The following is a 16,673-nucleotide window of genomic DNA, read 5'->3' as shown; positions in this document are numbered from 1 at the left end:
AGCACCCAAGGCTTGCTGGCAGCACTGTGAATGCCCTGGCCAGCATTATCAATCCTAGAGTTTACACTCTGTATTATCTTTAAGGACTTCTGCTTCTTTGAAAGAATACATCACAAAATGGAACCTATGAGATCAACTTTGACCTCCCATGATTCTCCAGGCAATCACGGAGAAGGTGGGGTTTTTAAATACGCGTGCAGGTGCTCAGCAAAATGAAAACGTGAATCTGAAATCACAGGGATGTTGTGTAGCTGTCGGTGACGGTTTTATGCCAGTTGCTTCTGCAGGCAGATTGGAGGCTTTCAGTTCAATATGGTGAGCGGTGGTTCGGAAAGGGACAACCGTCCAACCAGAAGGGCTGCTTTGAGGATGAGATGCTCCTGGGCTCTTCCTCTGCTCCTTCTTATGTGCCATTCATGTGCTCCGCCTCCATGCCAGGCCCTCACTCGCTTCCCTGCCTCTGCCCTGATTGGGAAGAACAGGTGGTGGATGGGTCAGCTGGGAAATGTGACTTCCCTACTCCTGCCTGATTGGGGTCAGGAACAGACTTCGGTCTCTGCTTCATTTGGGTGCTTTAGAGAGAATCACACGAGCTCACAGCCCTGGATAAAGCTCATGGATAGGAAATGACCAAGGTACAAATGGGAGAGAACTCCATGCATTTCCACGGTAGCAAGGAAAGGACTCTGTTTAGTGGGAGATGAGACTTCAGACCAGACGCCTGGTCACAATGAGTCCTGAATTGATACACGGTTATTATTTATGGCACTTGTGTATCATAGGACCACCAAGACATGACTTTAAATCCCCACTGAATTTCTGTAACCTTTGCTTCCTTTGACATTGTCTGTGGGATGACCTGAGAGCTGGAGAGAAATAGAGGTTCAGTTTCCAAGATCACATTGGAAATACAAACAGCTCAACAAAGGCACAGAAGTCAGATTTATTTTCCACAGACTAGATCCAGGTTCTGCTCAGGTGTCTTATCTCAATAATCTCATTTTATCCTTATAAAACGCAGAAGTAGTAAGGGCTTCTATGGCTCTCTGCCCACACACAGGGGGATCAAGGCAAGTACCATGAAAGAACTGGAGTTTGGACAGTCTGACCCCAAATCTCTTAGCCTGAGTCTGAATAAGGTGCATGTTTCCCCATCACCCGTTGTTCTAGACATCAGGGATGCACGAGGAAACAGCATTTCAATTTGTTATTCAAGCTTGACCTTCAGATAGCATGAATATCCTTCATCTACGTGTCAGGTTTTTCTGGACTGCTCAGAGGTTACCATAACAACCCAGAATATTATTGACTGTGATGGTCAGCAAATAGAATTAAGTAATTTGTTTTCTAATGACAGTGGAATTGCTGGTGTCCTTCACCGCTGAGCAATGACAACACTTGTGAATGGGGACTCTGTCACACTTTGTTAAAGAGCGTACACTTATTAGCTGTTGATGGTAAACAAGTACCAGTCATGCATGTGATGATGGCAAATATATTAATATATTTTAATTGGGAGATGGTGATGTGTATCTATTATCTACATAATATAATATCTAAAAGGCACGTATCATTCACAGGTGTGAGTAGCTTGGTTCTCTATGACTCACCCTGACAGGTCACCTAAAGATTAAATAGCTGCATCTGATGACCCAGGCTTTCTTTCTCATCTGTAGGAAGCATAAATAACTCAAACTTCAAAACCTCAGGCGGAACAGTTGACATCCATGTCACATGGCCTTCCATCATCCAGCAGGCTCCATGGAGTGTGTTAATGTGTGTCTTGGCAGGGCCCTCAGGAGCAAAGCAAGCTACAGAAGGTCTTTCAGAGGGACTCAAAATCATCCCTGTAACTCTGTCCGTTCTGCTTGCTGATGTAGCCAAAGCAAGTCTTTAGCCAGGTAGATTCAAGACTCTCTCCCTGGACAGGAAGAGACCTAATGGCACATTGCAAAGGGGCATGGCTACTATAGAATGAGGGATACACTTTAGAAATACATATTTCTAAACTCATTTTACAGATGGAAATGTGGAGATGAAATGTCATCCTAAAAATCACAAAACTACTAGCAAAGTACTCTAACTCATCGATAATTAGCCGGTAATTGGATAACAAAGTTAGACACTAAGACATGGCTAAATCTAAGGCTCTTTTTACTTTAGAAATTTTTGTCGGTGATGAGTTGGTTGATTAAGGAGTGATGCCAAGTGCATCACTCTGAGTTACAGCCACAGCTCGATTTTCACTTTTTAATTTGAGACAGTCTCTCTAAGTTAGCCTGGCTGGATTTGTACTCATTCTGTAGCCTGGGGTGACCTTACGTTTGTGATCTTCCGTCCTCAGCATCTCTGAGTAATTGAGATTACAGGTCTGAACTCATATGTGCATCAGGTCCAGACAAAGCTTTGTGGTTGTTTTATTTTTGTTTGTTTGTTTGTTTGGGGAAGGTCTTCTGTAGCTCAGGTGACTTCAAACTCAGAATGTTGGCAAGGGTGACCTTGAACTCCTCTCCTGCCTACGTGTTAGGATTAGAAATACTCAATGAAAGATGAGGAGGTAGCGAAGTATAAAATTCACAGAGCAAGAGCCCTTTCATTGTCATTATTAGAGGCATGGATTGTGTCAATCAAGGGACATTGCTTTCGTTAACCACCAACCCTGAGTTATAGCCACAGGTTGTCACTTTCTCATCTCTGCCTGGGTGGGCCTTAGTGGGGTGGGTGTTTCTCGCAGTAGTACTACAGATTGGTACTGACCAAGTGTGTGGCTGGACTCCCCCATGCAAGCTCTTCACACTCCCCAAGAGCTTGTTGGTGAAGTAAGGTTGTCACCAGCAGGAGCTGTAGCATTGGGAGTATTGGTGCCATTCTGTTCGTTTTGAATTCAGAGTGTAGTGCTGTGTGAACACAATGCTGCATGGGCACTCTGCGGCAGGGACTCTTGTGTTTGAGTAAATCTGGGTTATGTGTTAATATGATGTTGAGTCTCAGAAACTCTAAAGGACTGGTGTCCACCGTTATTCTCAAAACCAAAAGGATGACTTTAGGATATTCATCTGATACAACTCATAGACACTTGGGATCCTATGGAACACTTTGAAAACGCAAAGTTGGTCTGGTCTCCACCCAGATATATCAGCCAGTAGCATTCAGCTCCACCAGTGCCTGTGAGAATGAAGTAGGGAATATATTCCCTTGTGGAGTAGGATCTGAGAGAAGATTGGCTTGTCCTAAGGCCTTACCTGGAATAGGGACTGAGAGAGGAACCTGGATTTGCATAGATTCAGGCCTATACCATCTCCTATATACTTTTTTAAGATTCAGAAAGTTTAAACTGTCCAGGGTGGCTAGTTGATAACGGTAACTATGCCTCCTGGGCATGTTTATCCTCTGTAGGTTCTTAAGGAGATGAGGCTAGCAATCAGGCCTGATAGACCAATCCTTTTCTTTATTGTTTGGATTCTAATCATGTTCATAGCAAATGTTTGCAACCTAAGTTAGCTACCAGAGCCTTCTCCTGAACATGTAAGCATTAACAATTGTTAGTGTTTAATCATCCTTTAAAAGCTCTTTCCAGTGTGTGTGTGTGTGTGTGTGTGTGTGTGTGTCTGTCTGTCTGTCTGTCTGTCTGTCTGTCTGTCTGACTGTCTGCAGATTTGTCCGTGCATGGGTATGTTTGTGCCCATGCATTCATGTGCATCTGCATGTTAATATACATATGTGCCTAGGCATGTATGTGTTATACAAGTGTGCCTGTATACATGTTTATATGTATGTGTGTGCATTCGATCATTTGTGCATATATACTGCTTTGTGAAAGTTCGTGAGTGCATTCTATGAGTTCATGTATAGACATGTGTGTTGTGTGTGTATATCCATGTGTGCGTTTGCATGTGATTTCTTCCTGTTTCTTTCCCAGGTGGTCATTCATACAAACTTTTCCCTCAGTGATATCTGAAATTTTAAGATACAGATTGTTTCAGGGTTTTTTTTTGATATGCCATATTTATTTAATCAATTTGTTATAGTGGATATTGAAATGAATTATAGTTTTCAAGGGTTTTATAGTTGTTTAGCATGTATGTGAGCATGTCAAGGTGAACATGTGGAGGCCAAAGAGAGACTGTCAGAGGTTGGCTTTCTCTCTTTCCCAATGTTGGGGTTCTAGAGACTGAACTCAGGTCTTTGCACTTGGTGACTAGACCTTCGGCAGCTGAGCCACCTTGTCAGTCCTGTTTCTAGTTTTTTTTTAACCTTTTTTCAAATCAAAATACAAAAAAAAAATCCATGGAAATTGCATAAAATCATCATCTCCCGAGTGACTTCCTTGTCAAAAAAAAATGCCCCAGGAGTTATAGTGAACAAGTGTGTGTGTGTGTGTGTGTGTGTGTGTGTGTGTGTGTGTGTGCGCGTGCGCACATATGTGTGCTTGAATGTGTACACAGGTGTGGTGTACATGTGCATGCATGTGGACTCACACCATCATGAAGCCCAGGAAATTATAAGTTACTGCAATAGCATCTCAAACACAGACTGCGCGCTCAGGCTTCCCCAGCTCTTCAAGTCCTATCTCCCTCCCCCCAACTGTCTTTGCAAAGTAGCGCTCCCTTCTGGAAGCTGTGTGTCCTGTCTTCCTGTTGTCGCTGCTGTGACCTCCTCTGTCGCTCTGTGTTTGTCTCACCGCTCTCACAGTTCACTCGAGAGTGCCTCCAGTTTTGTGTTAGTGTGATTCTTTCATCTCAACTGGAGCCAGGTGGTGAGTTTGTCCTGACATGAATGAGGTACAAACCATTTCTTTTAGGTATAAGAGCTGAAATTCTCCAACAAAATTATGTGTTATTTTTTTGTCACCGCTACTGAAATCTAAGACAGAGAGGCTTCTTTACCGACTAAGGACTTCTGGGAACATCCTGCCCTTGAACTTTGCCCAGTAGCTTGGAAACTGTGGCAGCACTGTAGCGGACGCTGTTGATTTTTTGGTTTATCCTTGGTGTATTGGGTCGGTACTAAAGCATCTGCAGTATGGGAGTGTGTGACTTGTTAGATGCATGGACACTGCTTCTTGTGGAGCTGAGATTTGAAAGCAAGTGGAGGCCCTATTTTGGGATCTCAATCCCATGCTTTCTCTCTCGAGTCAGTGACTATCGTCAATTTAATACAGAGTTGAAAGGGGACAGGCTTAAGAAGGATAAGATGTTTGAAAAAGGCAATAGTCACTTTTCACCACAGAGCTCCATCTGAATCCAACGTCAGTTAGGTCTTTGTAAAAGTGACCTTCAAGCAACCTGCACTCTGATGAGACATTGAGAGCTTAATTTCTGGAGATTACATTTTAAAAGTTTCCAAAGCTCTCACTACTGAAGCTATATAAGAGCATGCTGAGAAGTAATAATAGAGAAGCAGAGAGAAGCCAAGGTGGATGGGCTTCCTCTTAATCTCATCAACTTACAGCATGCTGTATAATAATTATGGATATTAGTCAAGACGTGGGAATATCTTTGCCCTGTGCTCTGAACCCACAGCAGGAAAAATTTCTGGCTGTAAAAACAAAGAGTCCAAGTCTTTCCAGTGGATTCATGGACAAGAAGAGATCTGAAACCCTTCTGAGCAGTGTGACTCTTAGCTCATGTAGGGAGGAGGTACAATGTTCCGAAGAGCCAATGGTTGCCTTCTTTCTCAATGTTTCAATTAAAGATGTGGGCCAGTTAGAATTTCTATTGCTGTGATGAAACCATGACCCAAAGCCAATAGGTGAGGAAAGGGTTTATTTTGCCTACACTTCCACATCTGAGTCCATCATTGAAGGAAGTCAGGACAGGAACTCGAACAGGACAAGAATCTGGGGGTGGAGCTGATGCAGAGGCTTTGGAGGGGTGCTGCTTACTGGTTTGCTCAATCTACTTTTTTATAGAACCCAGGACCTCAATCAATCAACCCTCCTCCATCAACCTCTAGTTAAGAAAATGCCCTACAGCTAGATCTTATGGAAGCACTTCCTCAACGGAGGCTCCTTCCTCTCTGGAAATTCTAGCTTGTATCAAGTTGACATAAAACCAGCCAGCACATGTAGTAATAAGGGCGGCGGGGCTGCGTCCCCAACACCCCAGCTGCCTGTTCGGCTAGCTTTTGCCCCGAAATAACAACACACAAACTGTATTCATTTAAACACTGCTTGGCCCTTTAGCTTTAGCCCTTACTGGCTAATTCTGATATACTGATCAACCCATCTCTAATAATCTGTGAGCACCGGTCTTACCAGGAAGATTCTAGGTCGGAGCTTCATTGCGTGTGTCTGCCCGGGAGCAGGGCATGGCGTCTCTCTGAGGCATCTGCTCCCAAGAGGAGAGCTGTCGAGTCTGAGCTCACTTCCTCTTCCTCCCAGCGTTCTGTTCTGTTTACTCCTCCCACCTATCTTCTAACCAATGAGGACCAAGCAGTTTCTTTTTATTTAACCAATGACCTTCCTCCATCAAGCACAAGATAGTTCTGTGCTGTGGGCTTTAGGCAGGAAAAAAGCTGTAGTACACCTAACTGGGACAAGAGCAGGTGGGTCTCATGCCATTCTGATGTCAGAGAGGACTATGAGGGCTTTGCCAGAGAAGGTGAGGTTATGTAGTCTCGGCTTTAACAGACTTTGTCAGGAGATTCAGTGAGCTGCTTTGATATTAAAACAGTACTTTTATTTACATACTCTCAGTAATGGAAAGGGGAATAACAGGAGAGACACAAACCAAGTGCATAGTAGATGGGAACTAGCCTGGGGGGAGGGCATCTGTCCCGAAGACTTCTGAGGTAAGAGTTCTGTCCTGGGGGACATCTGAGATCCCCATTCTGTCCTGACAATATGTGGAGACCCAATTCTTATCTGGGAACACCTGGAATTCCAGGTTTTATCTGGGGGGACATCAGGGTCTATCTGCTGTCCTGAGGGACATCTAAGATCCAGATTCTGTCTTGGGGAGATCGAGTTTTCTAGTTCTTCCCTTCATGACTTTTGGAATCCAGGTTCTGATCTGAGTGGATCAGGGATCTGAGTCCTGTGTTGAGAGATACCTGTAACCCAAGCTCGGTCCTGTAGCATGTCTGTAGCCTGTTCTCTGTTCTGAGAGTTGTCTTCTTCCCTCCTCTTCTGCCACCATTATTTTTACAACACATAGCAGTTGCATAGAGACAAAATACATCTAGGCTGGCGTTTCCTCTTTCTATGGAGTTAGAGGAACAGGAAACAGAGGGACATGATTGACCATTTTTACAGAATGCTATGATATACGACTCCACCAAGGCTGAAACGCTGGACTCAGGTTCTGTGTATGATCCCGAGCAGGTTCACCACAGACAGGCTGTAATGTCAGGGCCACAGTTCCTCCTGGAGAGTTGTCAGGATCTTTGTACATCCCTGGGAAAATGTGATTCCACTTTCTCCTCCAGCATTCCCTTAATCTCCATCCATTTGATTGTTCTCAGCCTCTGAATGAAAACACTGCTCAACCTGATAGTTTCATGATTAGAGTAAGGTAGTAGATAACCTTACCATCATTTTATGTAACAAACTTAATTTAAACTAAAGTACAAATTTATTCTAGAAGATTAATCATAACATTGAATCTTATATTCAACTTTTTTCCACATTCTTTCTGTTAGGAATATTTCCTAAGACGAGCTGCTCTGCCAGCACAAAGAAATCCAATCAGGCCAGATAAACCCAATTAAAATGCCCATGTTTAATAAATGTTGCACTTTCGGGTGGCCAGGAGAGCATAGCAAGGGACAGAGAGACAGAGGGAAGATCCACACAACGCCAAATGTTCTTTTTGGCACAAGCCTAAATAGCCTGGGGGAGTGGTCCTGACCCTCCCTGAAGAGGGGTCAGCGGTTGGCAGGCTGGGAGTTGGAGTCCAAGTCAGGGCAATTGCTAGGCCAGGAGCTTCCAATCATGCAAGACTTTTTGTTAGAAATATTTCCTAACAGATATGGGGTGTTAGAGGGTTGGGGTGACACCCCCAGCTTAATATTACATTCCAGACTCTTTGGATATAGGGGTGTGACTTTTGACCAAACGGTTTTGTTTCAAACTAAAGAGGAATAGGGAATTGTTTTCTTCTCTCTGTTCTACCCACTCCACTCCCAGATCAGGTGAGATAGCAGCTGCCCTTGGAAGTACAAATGGATGGCAAGATTCATGGTGGCTTGACTTGATTCTTTCCTGAGACTTCTCTGTGACACAGACCCACTCTATGATTCCATGACTCTGAGACCATATGAATTGCAGATGTCCACATATCTAAACCTAAGATTCAGGATTATGCCATATTATCTCGTTGCTGAGGCACTTTTACCCTGGAAATTAGATTGTTTGGAGGACATCTTTGTCTTTGGTGACTATATATGACCCACAGGAATTAGTTTAACATCTTTATTTATACATTAAAGATTGGACCTGCTCAACCTCCAAATATCACCAAGACTACCTCCAAACAAAAGACCTGGCTCTGATTCTAGATCACCCTCTTCCACCAACTCTCAGGGTCATGTAATAAACTACTCTTGGAGAAGATGATGAAAGAGGTACCTTTGGACCCTTGCCATCCTTCAAGTAAGTTTGAAGATGTTAGACTACCATGGTATGTGCTGTGCAAATGTCATATGGTAGCTTAACCCCTCACTTGGGAACTCTACATCCATTTTACCAGGGCTCTGGTCAGAATTTCAGTTACTACTCTGTTAGATGGGTGTATCTCTGAGCAAATGCTCGGCATGTAATGTCAAATGGTAGCTGTCTATGATAAAATGAGAACAGATCCAAATTCATGTCAGTATGCGTTTACTAACATGACTTACGTGAAAATGGGTAAGACACTGAATACCCTCTGTGGTCATGTAGTCTAGAAACTGTACTAGGTAAGTAGTTATTAGACTAGAGAGTGATGATGAGCCTTGGTTGGGATACCACAGAAACAGAGGTTGGGAGCTTTGGTGCCCTTCATGGAATGCTCAGTCCCAGCTGACATCATCAAGGGGCTCCAGGCTGGTGGCTGCAGGGTGTGGCTCACACTTCCAGTTTTTGTGGATTACTCGTTGATGTTTTCAGTTTCTCATCCTGAAATGTGATCTGCTTTTGTTCCCCGGGCTGCCACTGTGCAGCCCTTGCAGGGAGAGCACAATGCTAAATAACCACATTAGGTTAGTTTTCTCGCTACTCCAGGGTTCCTTTGTACTCTTACCGTTTCAGTGTCTGCAATAGTTTCATGCCCTAAGAATTCCAAACCACAGAGAAGTGAGTAAGATACAGTTGTTTTTTTCCTTCTGGCAGGCTCAGTCTCACTGTCTGCTTAGAGTCAGCGCAATTGTGTGTATTCCTTTGCATGGTTACCTCTTTTAAAAACATAATACATACTTGTGATTTGACTTTAAGAACCTCCTTTACCAAGCTATTTTGGGGTCATCCTTTGCTATCCTTACATCAGCGAAGCTTGTCTCTAAATTTAGGATGATAATACTGGTGAAAAAAAAACGAGTTCACTGCTCTCTGCGCTCTGAAGGGGCAGAGAACATTTTCTTCCTTTCACTTTTTTTTGTCTTTTTTTAAATAGATTTTTATTGAGCTCTACATTTTTCTCTGTTCCCCTCCCCATCTCTCCCCTCTCCCCTTCAAGTCTTCTCCAAGATCCCCATGCTCCCAATTTACTCAGGAGATCCTTTCTTTTTCTACTTTCTACTTCCCATGTAGATTAGATCTATGTAAGTCTCTCTTAGGGTCCTCATTATTGTCTAGGTTCTCTGGGATTGTGATTTGTGGGTTGGTTTTCTTTGCTTTATGTTTAAAACCAGTTATAAGTGAGTACATGTGATAATTGTCTTTTTGTGTTTGGGTTACCTCACTCAAAATAATGTTTTCTAGGTCCATCCATTTTTCTGCAAAATTCAAGATGTCATTTTTTTCTGCTGTGTAGTACTCCATTGGGTAAATGTACCACATTTTCCTTATCTATTCTTCAGTCAAGGAGCATTTAGGTTGTTTCCAGGTTCTGGCTACGAGACACAATGCTGCTATGAACATAGTTGAGCACATGTCCTTGTGGCATGATTGAGCATCCTTTGGATATACACCCAAAAGTGGTATTACTGGGTCTTGAGAAAGGTTGTTTCCTAATTTCATGTTTGTTGACAGTAGATGTTCTTTCTGATTTTGAAAAGGATCATAGATGTCTTGACTAAATTTGTTTCAGTGGTAGTGATATACTTTGGTTTATATGGCATGTAATGTGTGTGTGTGTTGTGTGTGATTTGTGTGTATATATAATGTATATTTAGTATACATATAATGTATACTAAATATACATTATATGTATACTAAATATACGCATATATAATTTTTCTGTCCATTCTCTTCTTGGATCATTTTCTTACTCCTTTGAAGTCTTTTCTGTAAGTTTAAAAGCAGACCAACATAAGCCCTTTGTATTATAATCTTCCTCTTGACTTGTGTATGGTCTTACTCTCTGACACAGAGAAATTATTAATGTACATAATTATGTGATATTTCCCCCCATTTATTTGACTACTAGATTGTGTGTTTAGAGGTTTTCCTGTTTTATGGCTTTTACCTTTAAACTAAATCCTCCTGGCTGGAAGCAGCATTGGTCAGAATGCAGTTAGTACATCTGTTTCTTCTGCAATGGTACACTCTGTTACCCAGATAGTCCTGACTATCCCTTTATCACAAGAAAAAATAGAAAACAGGACAGGGGCAATCAGTCAGCTGCTGAGTGAACTATCTTCTGTCTGCTAAGTAGACTTAGTTTTCTTCATTCTGGAAAGGGTGTTTGATGGCTGTCACCAACCCCAGCATTATTTTTGTAGCTCACAAGCTTATGTAGTTAGAAAATAGGAGCAAGGCATGAGTCTTGGGATGAAAAGGTCCTCTTATGGGAACAAGTCACAGCTAGACACCACATTTGGAAATATAGCTTTTCTGCTTGCCACAGGCAAGAGGATCAATGAATAGAGATAATGGCGTCCTGTGAATTGGCACGTGCAAAGAAGTTCTGAGCTAGGAAAGGTGCTTTGGAACTTGGTCTGTCCCATCAATGAGACCAGTTCTGTATCAGCGAGACAGTTGGTAATCAGTGAGTCCAGTTCCGTATCATGACAGCCAGTGGCCAGGGAGTCCAGTTCCGTATCAGGACAGCCACTGACTAGGGAGTCCCGCTCTTACCAGGACATCCAGTGACAGCCACAGCTGTCTCTATCTTCCCTCTATGACCCCAGTCTTTCTCATTTCGACAGCAATCTGCCACCCTCTTCTCCCAGCACCATAGCTTGCTTCCTCTGTGCGCAAAGTTGAATCCAAACCAACTGGGGTGTTCATGTTTCGATGCTTCTGTTAGCGTCGTACTTTGTAGGTGATGTCCAGTGAGAGAACAGTTATCTCTTTCTGAGAACTTCATCTGCCCGCCAGCTGTTGTCCATTGTGCAAGAAATTCAGACCACGCCATGCTGCCAAGCATTTTGAACTAGTGAGTCAGCATCACAAGCCCTCCCGTCCTCCCTTGTGAAAATGACCTGACTTTATTGACTATTTTGACTGGGCTGTGTTTCTCCTGGACACTACGTCAACCTACTTTCTCCTGTGATGTAGCACAGGTTCACTTCTCCCGGTTTTGGAAAATAGGGTACCCGAGATCAATCAAGGTCTCAAAAGATGTTGTAGATAGTGGAGGCTTATTTCCTAGTTCAAAGATGTTTCTCTCTGTGTGTCCTCACATAGTACAGAGACGAGAATTTCTCTGAAAATGCTTACACAGACACTAATGCCGCCTACAAGGGATCTACCGTAGACATGTTTGTGTTATCCGTGTCTTGGTATTAGATTTCAACACATGAGTCATCTGAGTGCTTAAATATTCAGGCCATAGCAGCTCTCTATATTCTGTATATCTTGCCGTTATATCCCAGATTGGGGTATAAACCAAGCCACAGTAGCTGAACCATCTAGTTAATCTCGAGAGGCTTTATTTTTTTTTCATCATTTTTCAAATGTCACAGTTAGAAAATGCGACACTTGTTTGGAACGAACATGCCTAGAAGAAAGAGGTGTTCTGTATTAGTTTTCTTAGTAAGCATTCCAGGCATGGATAGCTCACTGGAAATAAGGGATATCATCTCAAAATGGACTGCGCTCTTATGTTGAGGTCTCAGTGTCATTCAGACCCATTTCTTTCGTGTGACCCTGGCTATTGAAACGGTAATCCTAGACAACAAAGAGGACCCTAGGAGAAGCATACATTGATCCACTTAGGAAGGAGAAAAGACAAGATCTCCTGAGTAAATTGGTAGCATGCGGGGCAGAGGTAGGGTAGAAGGGGAGAGGGGAGGAAGAAATGGGAGTGGGAAAAATGTATAGCTCAATAAAAACAATTTAAAAATAGCACTAATAAAAATGAAAATTCTAGAGAAACCATCACCAAGTCTATAGGAGTTTAATAACAAAAAGATCTGTCTTTCCATCTTCTCTGGTACCTGTTCTCACAGTTTTCCCAAGGTTCACCACGTTAGCATGTGGAACCAGTAGACATTTAATGAGTTGGTTATTAAGTTAAAAATAGTAACAGTTGTAACTGTGAGTACTAAAAAGCATAGACAGGATTTTCAATATCACATTGCATCATTTACTAACAGTATCTGTATCTTACAATGTGTCAGGCACCAGGTAGATGGTGGGCACACATCCAAAAGGGCGATAGTAGCTAGCTGTACTTGATAGGTACTGAGCTCTTACTGTCTATAACTTGCCTCGTACAGTTCTAAGATCAACTTCATAATTAAGTGTCTTTGCAATGTTGAGTCAAAGACAAAGTAATGCTATTTAGACAGATGGAATAATCTCAACAAGGACTCAGGTTGGACCACATGGCACTTATGGACCATTTACTGTTGTTTCAAAATGAGACAGACACAAGGATATAACCTCAAGGAATTCATACTCTGAACTAAGGAACTTGTCTATCCAGAAAGCAGTCAACTTAAACATCTCAGGAGTGTGAAGGCCACAAAGAGTTTGCTACCTTTCTGTTAATCTGTGACTGATACCCACGCCGGGTTGATGGATGACTTGGTTGGTGTGAACTTCCTCTATTTCCACCAGCAAAGCCTTTTGTCTTTTGTTCCCTGTGCCATCCTCAGTCCATACTTTTGCCCCTTTCTGTTTTTTTCTGTGCACCCTTCCCTTTCTTGTTCCTGTGGGCTCTCTCCCACCTAGGCAATTATTAGAGATTACCAAATGCCAGAGTGTAGCTTCAGTGGAGACCATGGGAGGGAAGGAGACATGAGGTGTTGACAGAGAGCTTGGTACAGGGGGGGCTCCTTCCTTTCTGCTTCCTGGTATCTAATGGGCTGGAGGAAAGCAGGAGCCCCCTGGTTGCCCAGTGTGCTGGGCTCCTTCCTTCTTGCTTTCTGGCACTCCAGGCCTGCAGCGCTCCAAAAGTACATCCTTGCCACTCTGTTGTTGTTCATCTAATTCTTCCGTGATTAACAACTCAGTTCGTCATGCTTCCAGCTCACATTAATCATCTTTTTCTGTGAGTTTGGTAACATTTGGAGTCATTTCCCTAGGAATCTATCCATCTGGGATCTCTATAAAAGAGATGTTTGCAGAAGACTGTCTGATGCTCACTGCTGAGACTGAAGGTGCTTATTGTTCCCAGCATCCTGAAAGGATGCTTCTGAAGTCAGCTGTGGTTCCTTCACCATTCAGGGCCCATCAGTTGAACTCCATGAGGTTCCCAACATGGATCAAGACCCAAAGAGGTTTTGGCTACAATTTAATAGTAATGACCATCTCTAATAGCAGCACTCTGTGGAACCTGCCTATACTTCTGGACAGATGGGAGTGGAGGGAGCTGTGGGGGGCAGTGGGAAGAGGGGGGAGATGGATGAGTCAGAGCAATCCTTGGCAGGATTCCTGACTTTACACCTACACACTATTTGACCTTAGACAAGACACATAATCTCACTAAGATCCATTCACTCCTTCTGCGAGGTAGGTTCTGAATGTCGGCAAGTATTCTTTCCTCTGCTCTCTGCTGTTGAGGAAACACTACAATATTGTTAGTGATGTTCAATTTTGCAATTCCCACACTTCTTTCCAAAACTAACAAGGTGGTCTGTGTGTATGTGTGTGTGTACATGTAACATATATATTACTTACAAGAATGAGAAAAAAATCTATTGGGGAGTTTCCACAGCTGCTTCTAACAATAACATATTTGTTTATGCACACACAGTATATACACATATATAACAGTATATATAAATGATGTGTATATGAATAATTTATATAGTGTGTATGTATGTGTGTATTATGGGCAAGCATCAGTGAAAGAACAAGTAACCTATTGGGCATGTCCTAGAAGTCAGTATATCTTAATTATCTCTCTCTCTCTCTCTCTTTTATAAAAAAAGCATTACAGCAATGTGCCTTGTTTGAGTTGGGTAGAGGATATGTTGCTTAGGAAACAGACAGAGAACCCTTTGGGATTCAGTTGTGAGCATCCTCCCAGGTACTGTGAAGTCTCTGGAGCTCAGAAAGAAAGCAGTTCTTGGGGAGGCTCTTGGTTTGCCCCCCAACGTCATGCAGTGAAGGTCAGAGACATCCATCCACTTCTTAACGCAAGTCAGATGTTTCTTTAGAGACAATATTCTAAATTGAGTATCTTCTCAAAGCCCATGGCAGGCATTTTTGTCTATGATCATTAGCCTTCAAATACAGGTATCCGTCCTTGTTGCTGCCCAAGAAAAGGACTGAATTGCATAATACCTCTGTTACTGGAGGAAGAGTAAAAGATGTGATTAAATTTTATGGCCATAGAAAGGTCTGGGAGTGGAGAAGAAGAGATGGGAGAAGTTTGTTCTAATTCTGCCCTGGCTGAAAACAAGGTCATAGGATGTGGAAATGTTGATCTCTATTCAGAGTCTTTTTCAATATCTGGGGATTTCAGCAGGAGATTCCCATTACACAGGAAACCCCCAGTGACTTTGACGGAAATTACCTGCCTAACTCACCTTCCTGCCTCCATAGAAAGCCAAACACCTGAGGGCACCTTTTAATTGCCACACACCTCTCCTTCCAGAGAAGCTAATTGCATCTGCTTCCCTTTCTTTTAGGTTTCCAAGCAAGGGCAGGAATGATGAAGGCTGTGCGCTAACTGCAGACTTTTGAGCCTCTCAGGAAGGAAATCCGGAGTGTGGCCAGAACAGTTGCAACCAGTGGAGTCAATGAGGAATGGACTAGTGATTATGCTGAGATTCCAGCATGAATCTGGTCGACCTGTGGCTATCCCGTTCCCTCTCCATGTGTCTCCTCCTCCAGAGCTTTGTTCTGATGATACTGTGCTTTCATTCTGCCAGTATGTGTCCCAAAGGCTGCCTTTGCTCTTCCTCTGGTGGTTTAAATGTCACCTGTAGCAATGCAAACCTCAAGGAAATACCCAGAGATCTCCCTCCTGAAACAGTTTTGCTGTATCTGGACTCCAATCAGATCACATCGATCCCCAATGAGATTTTTAAGGACCTCCACCAACTGAGGGTTCTCAACCTGTCCAAAAACGGCATCGAGTTTATCGATGAGCATGCGTTCAAGGGAGTAGCAGAAACCTTGCAGACCCTGGACCTCTCGGACAACAGGATTCAAAGCGTGCACAAAAATGCCTTCAATAATCTGAAGGCTAGGGCCAGAATCGCCAACAACCCTTGGCACTGTGACTGCACCCTCCAGCAAGTTCTGAGGAGCATGGCATCCAATCATGAGACAGCACACAATGTAATTTGCAAGACCTCGGTGTTGGATGAGCATGCCGGGAGACCGTTCCTCAACGCTGCCAACGACGCTGACCTTTGTAACCTCCCGAAAAAGACGACTGACTATGCCATGCTCGTCACCATGTTTGGCTGGTTCACCATGGTGATCTCGTACGTGGTGTATTACGTGAGGCAGAATCAGGAGGACGCCCGGAGACACCTTGAATACTTGAAATCCCTGCCAAGCAGGCAAAAGAAGGCAGACGAGCCCGATGACATTAGCACTGTGGTATAACAGCCACGCTGACTGGCACTGGGAAAGTAGCTTCTGGTTGTAGTAGAATAAGTGGTTCACTTCTCTCTTCATTGTACACGATTTAAAAAACTTTGTATTTTAGTTTCTTTGGAATCGCGCCACTGTTGAACTTTTCGCGAACTCTGCACCACCGATAATTTTAGTTTAGGTGATCTTCCCCTCATCAATTGTGCCCCTGGTCCTGAGCAACAAGCTCTCTGAACGTTAGTCAGACCCATCTCACTATTTAATAATGAAATTTATTTTTTTAATTTAAAACTGAATAAAAGCTTAACTTTGAACCGTGGAAAACAGTGTGACCTATTGGTTAAGAAACAATGTCGTCCGGCCACTTGCTTTAACGAGAGAAAGCCAACCCTTTCTCTCCAGCCCCTGCTACTCCAAGGGACTGTTCTAGCGAAAGGTGTATCCTTACAAGCTCTGCGTCACCCTGGGGCGCCAGAGCTGAATTATTGACCAGTTAAGTGTCTGCCAGACTTTAGCTAGCCAAGATGATTATACAAATGTGTTTTCCCCAGACTGGGTATGTTAGGATGCCTGCTGACTAGCATCTGATTTTCAA

The 16,673-nt window shown here is 43.2% G+C and overlaps 1 protein-coding gene across 3 annotated transcripts in view; it reads left to right on the top strand.

Moving 5' to 3' along the window:
- Lrrc3b (leucine rich repeat containing 3B) overlaps window positions 1-16,402 on the top strand; it is an 83,091-nt gene extending 66,689 nt beyond the window's left edge. For all 3 annotated transcript variants that reach the window (XM_075988622.1, XM_075988623.1, XM_075988624.1), the window contains one exon: window positions 15,163-16,402. In XM_075988622.1, coding sequence (XP_075844737.1) covers window positions 15,311-16,090 — 780 coding nt within the window. In that variant the 5' untranslated portion in view covers window positions 15,163-15,310 and the 3' untranslated portion in view covers window positions 16,091-16,402. The remainder of the gene's footprint in view (window positions 1-15,162) is intronic.
- The last annotated feature ends 271 nt before the right edge of the window (window positions 16,403-16,673 follow it).

Source organism: Microtus pennsylvanicus, chromosome 10 (genome assembly GCF_037038515.1).
Source record: "Microtus pennsylvanicus isolate mMicPen1 chromosome 10, mMicPen1.hap1, whole genome shotgun sequence".
NCBI lineage: Eukaryota > Metazoa > Chordata > Mammalia > Rodentia > Cricetidae > Microtus > Microtus pennsylvanicus.
This window is presented reverse-complemented; position numbering and strand designations above follow the sequence as displayed.